Source organism: Rhipicephalus microplus, unplaced genomic scaffold (assembly GCF_043290135.1).
Source record: "Rhipicephalus microplus isolate Deutch F79 unplaced genomic scaffold, USDA_Rmic scaffold_24, whole genome shotgun sequence".
NCBI classification, from domain to species: Eukaryota; Metazoa; Arthropoda; class Arachnida; order Ixodida; family Ixodidae; genus Rhipicephalus; species Rhipicephalus microplus.
The window spans coordinates 9,163,767-9,182,767 of NW_027464597.1; the positions used below are offsets into that span (position 1 = coordinate 9,163,767).

At 44.0% G+C, this 19,001-nt stretch overlaps 1 protein-coding gene across 5 annotated transcripts in view; it reads left to right on the forward strand.

Annotated features, from left to right (window-relative positions):
- Nucleotides 1-19,001, forward strand: part of LOC142786439 (receptor-type tyrosine-protein phosphatase T-like) — a 253,813-nt gene that overhangs the window by 105,321 nt on the left and 129,491 nt on the right. For 4 of the 5 annotated variants that reach the window (XM_075884122.1, XM_075884119.1, XM_075884118.1 and 1 more), the window contains 4 exons: nucleotides 2,382-2,534; nucleotides 8,196-8,329; nucleotides 15,800-15,974; nucleotides 16,035-16,105. In XM_075884122.1, the coding sequence (XP_075740237.1) occupies nucleotides 2,382-2,534; nucleotides 8,196-8,329; nucleotides 15,800-15,974; nucleotides 16,035-16,105 (533 nt within the window). The remainder of the gene's footprint in view (nucleotides 1-2,381; nucleotides 2,535-8,195; nucleotides 8,330-15,799; nucleotides 15,975-16,034; nucleotides 16,106-19,001) is intronic. The other variant, XM_075884121.1, reaches the window with a different exon arrangement.

Below are 19,001 nucleotides of genomic sequence, written 5' to 3' on the forward strand. Positions count from 1 at the left end.
CTGTTAGAAAATGACATGTTGATAAGTACAACAAAATGGCAACAAAAAAGCGATTAAGTAAATATTGATAGTAACAAAAACAACGCAAACATGCAATAAAACATGCCAGTAAAAATGGTAACAAAACAATGTTCAGTAATTGTGCATAACTATGAAAACAACGAAACATACAATAAAAATGGCAGTAGAATCGGGAACGAAATGAGGTTAATTAATGATATACAGATATTAAAAGAACTAGTTACTAGGTACTTTTCACACATGTATTTTGTCCTTGATTTCACGGGGGATAGACATCTGTGCTTCCTTGCCGAGTGTACCGATCATCCTCCTTAGAAATGCTGGTGCCGTTTTCGTAAGTTTCAATCTTCGTAGTTTGTTTACCCTTTGGGTGTGAAACGGACCCTCACTGCGTATTGTGAAGTTACATTTTAGAATTTCTGCCCCGGAGGTGGTGGGTGAAAGTCCAATGGCAATCATGTAGTCCTTGCAGATGAGGATGCTCAGCGTATCACGATAAAAGTTCTTCCTGTAAACGTGCGGAGTAGCGTAACTATTGGAGCTTGTAAGTAACGCTTGAATCCTAGTTATATAGTCCTCATCTTTGAGTCAATGGCGTTCGCTGGCAATTTCGACATCCACAGAATACGCATTTTCTAGCGCAAAACATCAAATAAATGTTTTAGTCACTCTCTTCAGACAGAAGACTAATGTGTCACGACGTTTGCCGTCAAACATGCAGGTACACGGCAAATGTTTTTATTCTTAGATCGTCGCCGACTATAGTCACATTAGCACACGAACCGATGTAATCGGCGACATAGGAGCAGTGCGTGCACGGACGTCCTTTTCATGGCTCCATTGAACCAGTGAAGTAGTGATGGGCTCTCTGCGAAGAAGTGGCAAAGGGGCAGGCGGAACTGCTGGTTTTGTTTGTTGTCACCGACGCTACACTGATGTGAGCGTTCATGTCATCTGGTGCGCAGCTCTAATAGACAGTACACGAGACGCGTAGGACGACGAGGGCTTACGCTGGTGCACGCCACATGTCCCATCATTGAAATCAGTATAACGTCTGGGACCAACGCTTGCGGCCAAGGAGACATCGAGGATACTACGTGTTTGACGCCAGTGAGCCCACCAGCATTATTTCGATTATTCTGTACCACGGCGCACCCAGATGAGCTACTCATGGTGTTTAGTAGCGTAAGCAGGCTTGCGACACCTGGCGAGCCCCCTCACTCCTCCGAAAACATGAGCTTTGTTTGGTAATCTACGTTAGGTGGTGTAACCAGGCGCTCAGCTGGTGCCACTAGAGGGACGACCGAGAGTGTGCAGAGAGAACGCTGTGAGGTGAACACGCCAGGTGTTCGCCGGTCCTTTTACGTACATCATGTTATATCATAGCCAAACGTCTTATGATCATCTACAACTCTTGGCCTGACCCTTAGCTTAGCCCTTTCGGTCCTGGCGTTGTTGATTGATCACACCACACAAGACTTCTCCTAGCACCTCTAAATGAAGCCAAATATGACAATGTTTTGGGAAGTATTCCCTAAACAATCCCCCCTGTGATTGATACCACCGTTGTGGCATTTTTGCGGAGTTCAGCGTTGTGAAGAAGCTTAACCGAAGCGGCTCTTTGTCATATCATTCGCTAACCTAGGGCTGACATTCACAACTGTCAATTTGGTGCTTTGGTTGTAGACTTCGGCCAGATGAACGCCTTTTATGCCGTTTGCATTTATATTTATGAAACAAAACGAATGCGCCTCTAAATTGTCACCTTATATGCATAATACAGAAAAAATTTTAAATTTGTTTGGTATTATTGTAATATGTCTAAGATATAGACAATACAGCATGGTCAAAATGGTGAAAAACAAATATTTTACTCCTTTTGGTTTTAAGGATATTGTTTTTTTTTCTTTTTCTTAGAACTATTTATTCCTTGGAAGGCCTAAATGTTTGTATTACGAGTTCTTGGCCAATCTCTCTGAGTGGGTAAAAGCTATAGTTGAGGCATCATTATCAGCCCTTGGGTGTTGCCGAGGCGGGAACAGGGCGTTTACGGTATGAAGTTGCTACAGTTGTTTAAGAGCTGCCACCCTGCCAAACAATAAATTTGTTTAAATTTTATTTAGTAGCAGAAATCGGTCATTTCATAACCACAGGACCACGAAGACGTTATTTTATGTCATCTTTATAAATCTATGAACATTACACCACTAGCTCAATTTTTTGTTTGTTGTTTTCTGAGGCCCTAATTAGTAGTGAAGTATACACTGAAACGTATCCTACACAGATGAAATTTTAGGGCTGAAAGAGTAAATGATCTATGCGTGTCACTGACCTTCTCCGTGCGATACACTTCACTGCAGCTTGTCCACCTCACCAATATGGAGCGGACTGCAAACAAAGACGAGTGTGCTTTTGTGAGTCGAAGGATTACTGCAATATTCACACAGGCACATGCCAAGAAGATCACGGCAGGTGTCGCCATGGCTGGAAAAACTCACCATACTGCGATCAAAGTAAGACGTACATAAAGTGCATTCTCCATGTCAAATGCCGAGCATTTCTTAGCAGGCACCTTTAGCGTATCTGTCTGTCTGTCTGTCTGTCTGTCTGTCTGTCTGTCTGTCTGTCTGTCTGTCTGTCTGTCTGTCTGTCTGTCTGTCTGTCTGTCCGTCCGTCCGTCCGTCCATCCGTCCGTCTGTCCGTCCATCCGTCTGTCTGTCTGTCTGCACTGTCGACGTACCTGAATGCTTCTGTAGTATCGAAAGGCTTATAGCTCAAAGTCGTTCGAGTGAGAAATGCGTACTCTCGACGGCACAGCTGATGAAGTAGTTGTATGAAACGACATTTGATTCGACTGGAAGGCAACATTTCGCGTATTTTATTTTCACTAATCACTTAAACATGTGCTTAAAAACTGATATTCAGCTGGTAGACGCTGTAAAATAAATTAGAGAGGTGCCACATGGCCGGTTGCAACGTTTTGAAACAAAGTAATGAAGGGCTCCGAGCAACAGCGTAATATGCCTATTTATACATTTATTTATTATCTGATGTGTATGAAGCTTGTAAACGCTTGTTTATTTTTTTATTGGTACTAACCCAATGCTCATAAGGAAGGTGCTGCGATCAGCATCATCAAGTCAAATGTCATTCGCTTTGAACGTGTAGCAGTGCCGCCAAAAAAAAAATTCATTCGGGAACAGAATGCCTTCGCTACCGAATGTCATTTTCTATTCCCATGTGACAAGGGTATAAGACTCAAGCCGGCTGCCTGCAATCTTTCCAAGTCAAACAAACTCTATTGGCAAAGGGTACTACTAAACAACGCCTCTTTGGAATTATTATGCATAGTTATTGATTATTACAAATTATGTACGATGCGTCTACAAAAACGAAGAAAGCCGCTTTATGGCACAGTTAACCACAAGTGAGTTAAAATGCGTGGTAGCATTTAAAAAGATAAGGAGAACAACTTACGCACGCTCAAAGACAATAAGTTCATTCACGGCGGCTTAGACCCTTCAAAATATATATCTAACATAGGCACTGTTTCAATTGACCCATCACTAAGAGAAAAAGCAATTCATCCAAGTGTTTATCGGCAGTTGTTCTTTCTGGTGCTCACATACCGACCTTATCGAAGGGTCTTACTTTTTGCCTTGCCTCTGGTGGATTCAATGAATTTCATCTTTTAAAAGACCGAGACAGTTTTGCTCGAACCATACGCCTAAAACAGTACTTCAATAGCCGCGAAAGAATCATAACCGTGAGGTTTCTAAGCAGTCCTCTGAAGTTCCATCGTATTATTTGTGTATCCCTCATGCGTGTAAATGAGCGCTGTGTGTACTAAAAAAGTATTGCGTCAAGTCAAGAGCCCTTGTCAGGCCCTGCAATGACGGTTTTTGATTTTATGGCGCGCTTCAAAGAGCTGGGCCTGTCCTTCGGCGCCGAAGACACCGTTGGACTTGCTGCAGTGTCCATCCCCTCGGACGAGGTGCTGAATGCCCGCGCGCGGTTCACGCGTGCAGGCACGGAGGTCTTAGAGCTATCTGTCGAGACAGAAGGCCCTGGGGCTTCAGGTACGGAGGCCTGCTATACTTTTGGCGGCGGAAGAGCCTGTGCTACTTCCGCTGAGGGGGTGAATGGTGCTGCCGCTCGTCCACGTTGTGCGGTACGTGCGGGCACCGTGGACTTTGGTGGCACTGCCCCCTTTCGTGCCACCTCCGCGAACGAAGGACCCTGCATTAGTAGACGCTTGCGCGCCTCCCTAAATGAGATGTGTTCATTTACTTTCAGGGTGAATACTTCTTTTTCATGTTTCCATGTAGGGCACAAACGAGATTAAGCGGGGTGTCCATCATCGCAGTTCGCGCAGGGGGTAGTAGTTTCTTCACATTTGTGTGTGACATGTTCGTGCGAACTACACTTTGCACAGGTTTGACGCCCGCGGCAGCTCTGAGAACCCTGGCCGAATCGCTGGCACTTAAAACAACGTCAGGGGTTGGGGATGTAGGGTCGAACTTTTAACTTGAAGTAGCCTGTTTCTATATGTTCTGGAAGTGTGCTTGTGCAAAATGTAAGAATAAGGTGCTTCGTAGGGGTTTCTTTGTTATCACGCCTAATCCTAATTATCTGTACATGCGTTACATGCTGTTCGTTTCAGCCCTCAAGGAGCTCACTCTCTGTCAGGTTGATTAGGTCTTGATCAGACACTACGCCTCGGGAACTGTTCAGGGAGCGGTGTGGTGTGATAGATACAGGTGTGGTTCCAAACGAAGTGAATTTCGTCAAATTTTCATACTGGGTCTTAGTTTGGACTGCAAGAAGAAGGTCTCCACTAGCCATACGTGTAGCCTGATACCCTGGTCCAAGGGTACTGGTGAGGCATTCGGAGATGACAAACGGAGATATGGTTCTTGCGTTATATTCTTGTGTTTCACAGTGGATCACATGGAATCGCGGGAAAGGTTCTTTTAGCTTTACGAATACATTCAGTGTTGCTTCGGTGCGCCCCCTCTTAGGAGGCGGGCGATCAGACAGTATAGGAAATGAAAAAGAGGGAATGAAGTATATATAAATTCGGCAGCCAAGCCAGCCACCCACCATCGAGCCCAACATGTGGACGCGGCAGCACAATTATAATGGTATGCCAGCGCCAGCTGCACAAAGCCACTATAACCCAATAGTATGTGACCAAGAGAGGGCACATACGCAAGGTTAACCCTTGCTGCCTGGAAGATGGAAGTAAACAGAAATGAGGAGATGACAGGAAAGATGGGAAGAGAGAAAAGACGAAGATCAGGAGGGAGAGAGAGACAGAAAAAGGCGACTGCCGATTTCCCCTGGGTGGGTCAAACCAGGGGTGCCGTCTACGTGAAGCCAGGGCCAAAGGGGTGTGTTGCCTCTGCCGGGGAGCCTCAGAGGTCCAAGCACCCAGCGTCAACTCAACCCCCAGGATCCCCTTTTCCCCGGACACGGCTCAGCCACGCACAGCTAGGCGTGAGAGAGAGTCGAAACTCCCCCGTTAGCTCAGGTCCGTCGTGTCGCTACGCACCAAACGTTTACTTGCGCAGACGCCCCTACGGGGGTGCAAACGTTGGGCAATCTAAGAAGTAACATAGAAATGTCTTGCTTGTTCAACAAGTACACTACATGCGTTCAGAGTTTCATGTACATGGCACGGAACACTGTGGTATTACATAGCAATGACAATTTGCACTTTTTATGTTTTTAGTAGCCTACCTCAGCGAATACGTAGTTTTTATTAGAAACATGCCGTTATGCTACACGTGCGACCCTTTAATTTGGTTGTAGTCGAGAGTACAGTAAGTTAACCCGACACTGATATTGCCAATGTGCTACCAGAACATAATCAAATTTCAGATGATGAAAAAAGGAGACGATGACAACTCAGGCAATTTCACTGTGATAGAGACGTGGGGAGTGAATGTAGGTTGGCTAATAGAAGTCTTAGTCCTGGCCCCCCAGTTATATTGAGTGTAACTGAGCTTCGGTTGACCACCTTATAATTATCCGTACGCGATATGATAGTAAAATTATGAGTCAGGATAGGAGAGCAGTGTAAGTCAATGACGATAATGAGTCCGGTATTCCCTAATAAAAGCTCCAGAGGATAGCAGGAACACTAGAATGCCTCTGTATCTCTAAAGTCTAGGTATTTACCATTGAGACAAAACAGACCGCAACGAAAATAACTTTATACTGCCACAGACGAATTGATGCCTAATTACAATTATCTATCAGAATAATGCAACAATTGCCATGCTTTTCTTCGCAAATTGGACCAAAATAAATGCAGTAACAGAAAAAAAATACTGTCCTTCAGTTCAGCCAGAAGAATCATGCGGTGATTCTTGCTCGTAGGTGAAAAAAAAATTTAAAAAAACCATGCGCGCGTGGGAATGCCGTGCGCTCTAGAACTCTACTCAATGTGCCCTCTCACAGTAGCCGGGTGCGCAAGGTGCTACTGGTTGGATTTGCTGGGGAGCACGGCGATTTCCGCGGCCGGAGAAAAATAGAACATGTGCCCGCGATCTTGGAGGTCATGTCCCGAATATACACTAGAAGGAACTCTGGCGCTAGTGTCAATGCGCGCTTAAACGCACAGCGCTTCAGTGAGCATGGAAATGATGGGTGGTACACAAATTTGTCTTATCCTCGTACTGCTGCCTCCTTGTGTGTTCGTGTGGCTTGGAGCTCTTTTCCCACTAAGCCAAAATCAGCAAATGTTATGTGGTTGCACTTCAAAACTTTATTTTTTTAGGTTTACCTTTTTGAATCCGGTGACTAAGTTCAAAAGGGTTCGTTTTTTCCTTCCAAACAAAATCAAAACACGGCAATAAATGAAGCCACAAGTACAATTCTCCGCTTGCAAGTACAAAGACTAGGCAAATCCGCGTACTACCCATCATTCCCGTGATCGCTGAACGATCGCAGCACCAGAGTCCCGTCTAGTTAATTTTAGGAAACTCTATGAGTGGTGGTACTTTCCCAAGATCGAGAGGCTTTATAGCTCCGCGTAAAGCTCATCGCGATGCGCTGATGCGCGCTTATTTCCCGTGTGTGTTTTGCTCCGCGAAGGGAAGCGGCCATATCCACACACTTATCCTGTGGTGGGGGAGAATCGTGTGCTTTGGGCTTTCATCGGAGCAATCACGTTCAATCGCCGGGTGCAGAAAGATCACTTCACTCGCTGGACAAGCCCCATTTGCGAAAAGAGCACGCTTTTCGAACACAGCGAAGTAACAGCTAGAACACTTGTTAGTTCGCACTCATATCTGTACTTGTGATTACGTTTCGTGCATCATTTTTGTTTAAACAGCACGTTAAGCATCGAGCTGTGAACGTTACGCCAGCTCCACTTGATCAATGCAATGAAACCCGAAAAAGGAGCACCATACGCTCATACAAGCGTACGCATACATCTAAGGCACAGGGGCATAGTTCCTGAATAAGAAAACTCATTTTCGAGCGCGAGACAACACGCGACCACTAACAAAAATGGGATGACTGACCAAAGAGCAAGGAAGACGGTTAGTTCTCTTCCCGACTATTGGCACACGGAACAGTAGTATCTGCCCATGGCCTGCGTCTCCCGTCTCATTGCTCCTTTTGCAGACTAATTTGCACACGGTACGCATCCCTCTGTGGATGCTCGTTCAACAGTTCATAAATACGTTGTGCGCACCTTTTGGACTCTGTTCCTCCTGTTATATCTTTCACATACTGTTATAAGACCTCCTTTCTCTGCTAGAGCATGAAAGCAGAATTCATGATAACTGCGCTGTCACGAGTAAAAAAAAAAAAAAAAAAACACTGCGAGTTTGGTTGCCACAAGGTCAGTCAAAAGGTCAACGTGCTTCCTAAGTACAAATATTTGTTAAACTGCATATAGAACGTAGAGTGTGGCGCTGCCAAGCCCAGCCACAGCGGGTGCATTCCAAGCGGGGCGATATATGAAGAACACCCATGTTATTTCACTTTGATGCGCAGCGAAAAATCTCAGCTGGTCAAAGTAATCCGCACACCCCATATATCATTGCTTTGGCACATACAATGTCATAAATGAATGATATTATTACTAATATTTATGCAAACAATTGGCGTAGCAGTGATGACGGCGCTATGCTGATGCTTTTGTGAACAAATTTCAGGCTATCCTCTGCTGAAAGATGCACCTATCGTGAGTGAAGTAACCGACAAAGAAGCAACGGTACGATTCCACCAATGGATACATGGTATAGACATGGGCGAGGGGAATCCAGTGCACTATTGTATTCAGTACAAGGTGAAGTGGCATTCTTATTCAGTTTGTTTGTTTGTTTTTCTGACTTCAAATATGAATGTTGACCTTGCATCTCGATACAAGATTTATGCGGATAACACAATATTTTGCAGTACTAACATAGATCATCTCGTGAGTGTCGCTGTGTCTCTAAGTTAGACAAAAAAGAACAACATGATGTTGACTCAGAAAAACTATTAGCTAATTAACTGAAAGATAAATAAATCTGTTTTTCCCCCGCAACACCTACTTTGTAGGATCTCTACTCCCTACCGTGTCATGTTAACTGCCAGTGTAAGTGCTTCTAGCTAAAGTTAGAAATTGTAAACGTTATGTTTCATGAATATGGGAAAGGGTATTCTCGTATGATACATGTGGTAAATAAACCTTGGAATGCCTCACGTGTACTGAGAAAACGTAAGAGTGTGTTGGCAATCTCTCACAGTCATTTGCTATTTATTGCACTCTACTTCACATATGCTTACTAGCAACTTATTTGGGGTAACATAAGCAAGCGATCCATATATAGATTTACTAACGTACGAAAACTCGAAGTTCCGTTCCAAACCTTCAACTTGTCACAAATACTCTATAAATACAAAATGACTAAAAACATGCTATACGGGCACGCTTTATTTTTTACCTCAGGTCTGACACAATAAAATATTCCATATACACTGTATATGCCGTTAAGATATCGTTATCACTAAATTATCCAGCACGCCTAAACAAACACTGTTCCCTTGGTATGTTCTGTGGCAGTGTACTAACCATGCTTTTTAAGTAATGGGATTCACTTCAAGATACTTATGAAAGTAATTTTCATAATACTTATGAAAATTAGAACGCACTCTAATACTTCTGTTTCTGTTATGCTTTGCTAAACACGTCCGTCGTAATGTTTCTGTATTCGTAAAACAATTCATTTTTCAATCAATGACATTCGTATGGTTGGTTGCGGCAATTAGGTGTGGACACCCTCTGCGACCGAGAGCCCGCCCACACAATGTTTTGCTTTAGTTCATGCGCCAGCCGCAGTTTTGGGGGGGGAGGGGGGCTGATGTTTCATGGCGCGCTATAAGGGGCTTAAAGGGCCACTCACTAGGTTTTGACAATTTCGAGCTGACAAGCGCAATGCGAAGACGAGGCGTTCATGATCACGTCTGCCCAAATTTGCAACGCTACGTGTCGCAGAAATTGGTCAAATTTCAAGATGAACGCTGCTCCCCCTCCCCTCTGCCGGTGCACGCATAGAAAGTGAGGGCATGACGTGGGCATATGAATGACCCTACGTACACGGCAATGCAATGACATTGGTCCTCTATGTATACGACTCTGCTCTGACGTTGTCAACATGATACCACGTGACAAGGCAAAAATTATTTAACACAACATGCGTAGTTTATATATTTGTTGCTTTAAGAGATTATTAAAACTTTAAATATATAATGAGACGCAATAAAAAATTGTGCGCGTTTTTCTTTCATTTTTTCCCGTGAAATGCTACTATATGCGAGGCTAATGTGCCAGTGTTTTGCATGCGTTCGTGTCCCCGCAGTCAGCGCATTGAGCAAACGATTACCGTGGAACGCTCCTACACATTCGCGCACTCATTGTGCTTATCTACTCTAACACATCTAAGGTAGCGTTTCCAAACCATCCTGCAGAAACAGGCAGAAGACTACAAAATAACGCTGGCCAATGAAGCAACGCCGCTTGCGTGCTCGGAGGTTGGACTTGTTTGGGCACGTCATGCGCACGTCACCTCATGGTCGGATGCTGGAGAGGGTGGGGAAGAGATTGGGCTTGCGAAGGCTATGCGGAGGTGCTCAGCAGCAAGGGTTTCGAGCTCGCCCCCTCTCATCCTCGTTTCGTGCCGCTTCAAAAAACCTGTTTTCTCCGCTCGTGATGAACCGATTCAAAAACTTTTTGTGGCAAAATGTTCCTCACTGGACACACAAAAACTTCCACTGTCTAACTAAAATTCGGTATGGGGACTGGTGAGTGGCTCTTTAAGAAACCACGCGTTTTTCTTTTTTTTTACTCGTAGTATTTTTGTAATCCTGCGCGCCAGCAAGTATATGAAGCTGGAAACGCATGCTGTGTTTTTCGCCAACGAAAAACGCCACACGCATCGATCACCGCTATAGGGAACAGGGTGAAGGATATATATATATATGCCACTAACGCTGAGTTCTCACGTGTGCAATACCAATACGTACGCTACGCTCAGCTCATCTTCTATAGTTCTATAGTACATGCGGCGGCCACAGTCACGCGGGGGCGCTGTGACATGGGGGCCGAGATCTAAGATAGGTAGAGTCCGGGGCATGAATAGACGTAGCCACGAGCGCCGAGCCAATTCAGACATAGGGTATATTAACATGCAGGGTGGTAGGAACAGGCTGAAGTGGGAAGAGATAGAAGAACAGCTAAGGGAAGAGAGGCCGATGATATACGGTTTTGTAGAAACACATCTTAGGGACATGGAACAACCTCCGAACAATCCGGACGACGCGTGGGAATATTGTAATAGAACATAAGGCAGCAGAAAGGGGGGTGGTATTGGGGCATTCATTCATAAAAGTACAGACTGGCAAAGGGTCAAGCAGGAGTGCACGGAACATTTATGGCTAAAAGAAAAAGTGGCAGGTCAAATGACACTCCTTGGTTTCGTGTACTTGTGGACGGGAGCAAAGGCCAGAGAGGAAAACCAGGCAATGGTAGAGTGTATATCAAAGGACATTCAGGAGTTAGGAAGAGAGTGCGAGATAATTATACTAGGAGACATGAATGCGCACATAGAAGATATAGATGGGTATACCGACCCGACAGGCAAAATGATCATGGATATGTGTGAAAGGCTTGATTTGATCATATGCAACAGTACCGAGAAGTGTGAAGGGCAAATAACATGGGAGGTAGGATGGCTTCAGTCGACGATAGATTATGCGCTGATGTCACATAGGATGTATAATAAGCTCAGGGGAATGCACATAGATGAAGGTGGCTCCAGAAGTCTGGGTAGTGATCACAAACGTATCAAGCTAAGTTTTGGAAGAGCAGTGAAAGTGGGAAGGAGACAAGATGAGCAACTATAGGAAAATTTTTATCCAAAAAGGCAAATTGAAATAGCCACTAAACAAATTGAGAAAGTAATAATGGAGGACAATAAGACAGTGTGGACATACACGAATCTAATTAGGCTCTTTGAGCTAGAGCTTGCTAAGACGCGTGACAAGTCACCCCGAAAAAGAAGACACAAACCCAAAAGTTGGTGGGATGAGGAAGTTTAGAGAGCCATAGCAAAACGTCAGGAAGCCTCTAGGGAACACAGACATGCTAAGCAGCGGGGTGAACCGACAGATGATGTTGAAAGAAAATGGGAAACCTTTCTAAGCTGTAGAAGGGATGCATCCCATCTGATCAATGAAAAAATTAGAAGAAAGGGAGCTCAGTGGCTGGCACAAGTACATAAAAAAGATAGAAAGGCAGCTGCAAAATTTTGGAACCATGTAAACTCCCTAAGAAATGAGACGAGCCTAGAGCAGAGTTTTATAACTACAGCCCAATTTGCTAGGCTAGAAGGGGACGAAGCTATTGAATATATAAGAACAAGGGTGACAGTAAAATTCCAACAAAGAAGTACTTTATGCCCCACAATAGACAAGGACGAATCATGTGGTGCAATGGCTCCATTTTCACAACGAGAGTGGGAAAGGGCTGAGAAAAGGGTTCCTAGTAGTACATCAACAGGCCCCGGATGGCATTTCAATTAGGCTGATAAAGACATTAGGTCCGAAGTCTAAGCAGGCTTTGAGAGAGGCAGTGAGCACAATAATAATCGATGGTGAAGTTCCCGATGGATGGAAACTTAGCAGGATGAGCATGATCTATAAAGGAAAGGAGGACAAAGCTGACATAAACAACTACCGTCCTATAACAGTGACATCAGTGGTCTACAGGCTGGCAATGCCGATTATAAAGGAAAGACTGCAGGCGTGGATAGAGGATGAAGGGGTGCTGGGGGAACTGCAGAATGGGTTTCGGAAACACAGGAGGTTGGAACACAATCTGTTCTCACTGACGCAGTGCATCGAAATAGCAGAAAAGGAACACAGACCCCTGTGGCTTGCATTTTTGAATATCAAGGGAGCGTACGATAGCGTGGTTCAAGAGGAATTGTGGGGAATACTGGACACACTAGGCGTGAAACATGTAGTCACTAATCTTTAAAGGGTATCTATAAAAGTAACAAGGTAGTTATAAAGGGGCCAAAACAGGTATCCAAGCCTGCAGAGGTAAAACGAGGGCTCAGGCAGGGGTGCCCCCTGTCACCCTTATTATTCATAATGTACCTACAAGGATTAGAGGCAAAATTAGAGGGAAGTGGACTGGCCTTCAACCTCTCTTTAGTCAAACAACGAAAACTTATTGATCAGGCACTACCAGCAATAATGTATGCTGATGATATAGTGATAATGGCCAACAACAAAGAAGATTTGCAGAGATTGATGGACATCTGCGGTAATGAGGGAGATAGGTTAGATTTAAAGTTCAGTAAGAAAAAATCAGCAGTCATGATTTTCAATGACAACGAAGGTAGTGAGCTTAGAATACAGGAGGTCACACTAGAGATGAAAGATAAATACAAATATCTGGGCGTATGGATAAGCAATGGGACCGAGTATCTGAGGGAACACGAGATATACGTGAAGACTAAAGGTAACAGGAATGCAGCAGTCATGAAAAATAGGGCACTATAGAATTACAACAGGTATGATGTGAGAGGAATATGGAAAGGGGTCATGGTTCCTTGGCTGACGTTCGGCAATGCGGTCTTGTGCATGAGATCAGAAGTTTAATGAAGATTAGAAATTAAGCAACGTGGAATAGGTAGGCTTGCTTTAGGAGCTCAAGGGAATACACCAAATCAGGGAGTACAAGGTGATATGGGATGGACATCATTTGAGGGCAGGGAAGCTAGCAGCAAGATAAAGTTTGAGAAGCGATTGAGAGAAATGGGGGAGAAGCGTTGGGCTAGGAAGGTTTTCAGCTACTTGTACATGAAGAATGTCGATACAAAATGGAGGAAGCGAACCAGGAAGTTGAATGGTAAATACTTAGAAAACAGCAGGTGGCCAAACCAAAAAGAACTATCGGTTAAGAAGAAAGTGAAGGAAACGGAGACTGACATGTGGAGAATGGGCATGATTAAGAAGTCCGCACTAGAGATCTATCGAACTTTTAAGCACGAAATTGCCAAGGAAAGGATCCATGATAATACTCGGGGTAGTTCTCCACTGTTTGAGGCCAGGACGGGAGTACTGCGAACCAAGACATATCGGGCCAAATACGAAGGGGTAGACACAGTATGCAGTGCGTGTGGAGAGGAAGAAGAAACTGCCGAACACTTGATAATGTTCTGTAAAGGGCTTCACCCTATAGTTCAGGATGATGGCGCAGAGTTTTTCAAAGCACTGGGGTTTAGGGACCAAGAGGGCAAAATAGACTTTAAGCGAGTAGACTTAACTAGAAGGAGGTTATCTGATTGGTGGCTAAAGTCAAGGCACGAGTGCAAATTAAACTCTTCACTGTAAAGTACGAATCCTCAAACTCACTTTTTAAGGAAAAAAAATAAATATAGTTTTTGGTTCATTAAGTATTACGGCTTGGTGGTGCTAGCCACCGCCCGATCTAAAGGGTACAGCCATATCCATCCATCCATCCATCGAGAGGAGGAAAGAGCCGAACGTTATCTGGACGCGCCTTTGGGTGGAATGTCCACACTCAAATTATTTTTCTGACAGCGTGGTTGTGGCTGCTTGTCTATCTGTGGCCAAGAGATACCTCCTGAAAGGCCCATTAATTTGTCGATAGTGTGACTTACACCATGTTATTTGAAGTATATGGGGGCTTCGAAACAATCGCACGCACCCTCGGTGCTATTTCTTAACGTTCACCTCATGAATACAAAATAAACATGTTTGATACTTCAAATACATATGTTCAGGGGGGTGAAATTTCGCCAGGCCATGTTTCATTGGATAGTGGCCTGGGAAGTTTTGACCCCCTTTCCCTGTATCTGTAATCTTCAATATAATCATTTTTAGCAACTTCATCATCAACTTCACTTGTGGAGTTTTTTGGGATACTAATAATAATTACTATAAATTGTGGGAGTAATGCATAAAGATTTTTAACATATTACGGCTGCATGAATATGTGCACGAATATTTCGACCCCCTCTCCGCGCAAATGCTCAGGCATGGTCTACGGGCACACAAGTAAACATTGACTTCACTTCAAATGATACAACCTTGTCGTCATTATGGCGCACACTTTTTCATTACTCAATAAAATGTGGGGAGTTGTAGTGAGCTACGCGACAGTTCGCACAGCAGTGAGCGTGTGCAGTCCATAATTGTCCGGCTGTACTAGGACGTCGGGCTTGTGATATCCACCCGCACACTGTGCCACCTGGCCCATAGATAGCCTAAGGCCCATGCTAACATTTTTATTGTGATCATTGAGGCCATACGGGCCCAAAACGCCAATTTTTGTACGTTTTAATTTTCATCTTGGCGAGACTATGGTTATTGCACAAGTGGAAGCGCAGTCACACAAAGTGCCGTGCAGTCGCACGCCACAGAGTGCTCAATGAGATGACCCTAATAGTTATCGCATGCGGCATCACCTCTATAGAGACAGCACAGTGTCACTGCGGACGACGATGTTTCCTTGTTCCGAGGTGGTGGACCTTTTATAGCACCGGTACGAGCATAGGACCCATCATCCAGCGGCCTGCTCACGTCAAGGAGAAAACACCTTGATGCCTCAGGTGCAGTGTGGTGGCCACAACACTCTGTCAAAGACGTTTAAACAGGTGGTTTGGGTGGCACTGTCGCAAGTGGCATGAGTCGTTTGATTGGCCAGCACAATTTGCAGCTGTTCCCCCATCTACGAATCTAGGGAAGAGAGACTCATTATGAGCAACCGTCGTGGGCTAGTTGAAGCTTTTCGACATGAGATCGCCGTGGCATAGCAACATCATTTTCTTTTAATCATAAGACCTTCTTAATGTAAATAAACGCCTGTTATCTTTCCTCCATACAATCGCCTTCCTTCCAGCAATATGGGATAAAAATGTCCGGTAAAGGAGGCCAGCTACCTGCGACAAGCTCGGCCGGACCCAAGCTGCAACAACTGGTAGTAGTGGTGAGGGGCTGTGTAATGATCACAGCAAAACCTAAACACTCTATCTTCAAGTTAGGTTCATTTATTATTTATCTAGTTTGTTTGTGCAGAAGTTTTGAGCCACTATATGCGTATATGCGCATTACTAATTTTACTAGGCACCTACACACTGCGTCGTCAATTGGGGTTGACTAGTGATACAGTGATCATATAGCTTGATTTTGCAGCAGTTTTGAGCTGATGTGGCTCTTATAATGTACCTGAATATTAATACAGGCCACATACGATACTTGGACCGCAGCACTCAACGTAACGCTGAAGACGGACTCCACAGTGTTAAAGCTACTCCGCAGTGGTACCTACTACCACCTGCGAGTCTTGGTCATCGATCGAGACGGCATGTACAGGGAGCAGGGCGCGAAATATACGCGTTTCAGAACCGCGTGTGGAGGTAGGTAAAGTTTTTCTGTTACTTGTATTTTTGCCTTAAGTCACATTATTTACGTTCCAGAACCACTGCAACCCCCGCAAATGGTGGATATAAACAACAACAGCGTCAGCGAAATTATCGTCAGTTGGAGGGTAAACCTCTTCTCTTCAATTTTATAAGTACATATGAGTTTATCTATCATTATCTGAACGTATACTTAGTTGCCTAGTTTCACAGTCTGTGGAAAGTGAAAAATTGTTGCTACTATATGCACTTAAAAGAAGTGCCCTTCTTCTTTTTTAAAACTTTATTGTCCTTTCCTGACTCTTCTTTCATTCCTGACTTTCTACGTATAAGACTCGCTTTAATTAAAAAGACACAGTACCACTTTTCGGAGATTCTTATGCTCTCGTTGCCGTCTGCCAAGACTAAAAGGAAACTTAAATTGCCATAAAAACAAAACAAAAAAAACCTCTGAGAATGCTTGAACTTCGCCTTCAAGGGTAGAACGCGATAGCGTAACAGGGATCAGTACTTATCGCCTTCAACCACGCCGCAAGAAAAATGACGTTTCTGCTGATAACGTTGGCTGTTTCGCTTTATCCTGTAGTGACTGCTGCTAGTGAAGTCGTCTATTGACGTCATGCAACACCAAATTTGTTACTTATGAAACTAGAGAAACGACCATGAAGGCACTATGAGTGTAGCAAGTAGCCATGTTTTATATGACACGCACATCATGATTATCATGTTGGGATGTGTCAGTTATCTTCGACGTTCATTAATATGACTTACATAAAACGCATGCCACGTTAGGCTCTGTCACCTATGTTTGTCTTGCAATCAAGTCATACTATAAATGTTTTACAATACATGATGATAATGAAATCAGCGCAAGAGCAGCAAGTCCATGAAATGTAAATCATGCAATTCATGACATACATGTCAAGATTTATGACTAGTCACGCTCGTCATACAGTCATGTGATGTCATACCACTTTTGGTATCGATACCTTTATCGAAATGGCCAGGAGAGCTAAAAATCATGGGCGGCTGAATAGATAGATTAGATAGATAGATAGACAGATAGATAGATAGATAGATAGATAGATAGATAGATAGATAGATAGATAGATAGATAGATAGATAGATAGATAGATAGATAGATAGATAGATAGATAGATGCTTAAAGTGCGTGCAGTACGCAGTAAAATGTTTCGTAAAAAAAACCACATGGACATCTGATTCACTTTTTACCTACGCTTTACTTTTCCCTGACGGCACTCCAGGATTTTGCATTCGTTGCCAATTTGCTCCCCTTTGCACACCCCTTTGCCCCTCTACCCTACATACACAGACACCCAGATCTCCAAGGAGGTGCTCCAAGTCATTGGGAGCACTGTGCTTTTTTAGAAAACCAGGTGCAAACGTCGCCCGCCCCGTCCTCAGCTATAGACGCCACTCTCGTGTTCTTCCCTCGGCTCTTCGCACCTTTATTTTCCCATGCACAACTCATTTTATGTGCTGTGACATGCTCCCGTTGAAGGTTTCAGAAAGAGAGATTTTTTTCTCTCCGCCTGCTCAAACCGCTCGCGTCGTGTCAGTGTGGTGGCGTACGGTGGCCGGCGCGTCTGATGTTGTGCTGCTAATGCTTTCTTGCCGGAAATTCGTTAAACTTGAAGAGTAGGCTGCTCCTACAGTGTTTCAAGAGGTTAATTTCGCCTGGAAACTTGTACAATAGTTTAAACTGTACACAAGAGCAAAAGCTCAGGTTCAGAAGTGTTCATATTAGCACCGATGTTGAATATAGGCATTTATGGGCCTTCACGAGAATTTGGGCATGAACACCCATAACACACATTTGTAGGCAATATAACACACTCTAAAAGCCCTCTTTAACATTTAATTCGGGTTCATATATAAAGGTGTTACGATAAAAACACAAAAAACAATGTAGACATTTGCCTAAAATGCGGTCTCTAACATAACCCTCTTTTGATATATTTTTTTACTTGAAGTGCACTACGCCACAGTTCTTTTCGTGAATTGGCGAAGTATCCGCTGTGCTTCTGTATAAGCTGCCACGCGCGTCTGCCTAGTGGCACATTTTATGATGGCTGGCAGCGTTAGACTGGTTAAACCACCAGCCATTGTGCAGTGAACACATGTTCATTCCCGAGGCGATTCTACAGTTCGGTCGAGAGACATTACGCACATTAAGGAAGGTCGACTTTTTAATGAGGTATCGTAACTATAAGTTTTACGACAAAAAAAGCACTGACTCCTACTCCAGTACTACGACATAGACCAACTGTTTGCCGTACAGAACACCTAGCTGTAATCGGCACACGGATCAAACATTTTATTAATTAGTTATGTGCATCTTTGTCAAATTATAGTTCATATAAACCCTTGTTTTTCGTACACCATCGTCGGTCGCATTGACTCCAGCCCCGGAATTTCTGTGAAACGAGCCCATTCAATCTATCCCGTGGATGATCATATCTGTGGAATGTCAGGACTCATCAGAATAAGTAAATAATGCTCTCTTCTATTTTTCTTAACTTGTGTGGTATTCGTAAGTGCAATATCGGGTCTGTGTCCAACTTCTTCACTTGTTGTTAAATCACAAGCGAATGTTTTGAAGCATCAAAAGTTTAGACCAATATATAAATCTTTTACCGTTCATTACTCATGTCCCTTAAGTTATTCAGTATGGCAGAGGGTTCTTCATTGCCACCTGCGGGACACTGCAGAGCGTCAGATTGCGCTTTGAAGCGCAGCCGATGCCGCTTCCGTAGGAGAGGGAAAGCTGCATGCCTGCAGTTCCGTACTTTCACCGATACGGCACATTCGCCCGTGTTCTTAACTTTCTCTTTTAAAACGCTTGGGAAGATGCTTGATAGCTCCGTTCGTGTGCAGCTTTCCTCGCACATATTTTGTTGAAGAACTAGGCCACACCAAGGCCACTTCTCGAGCTGCTCTGCCTGTGTTTACAAAATGAGCGAGGTGCCACCCTTTCTTCGTATGATATACGAGTGTATGACA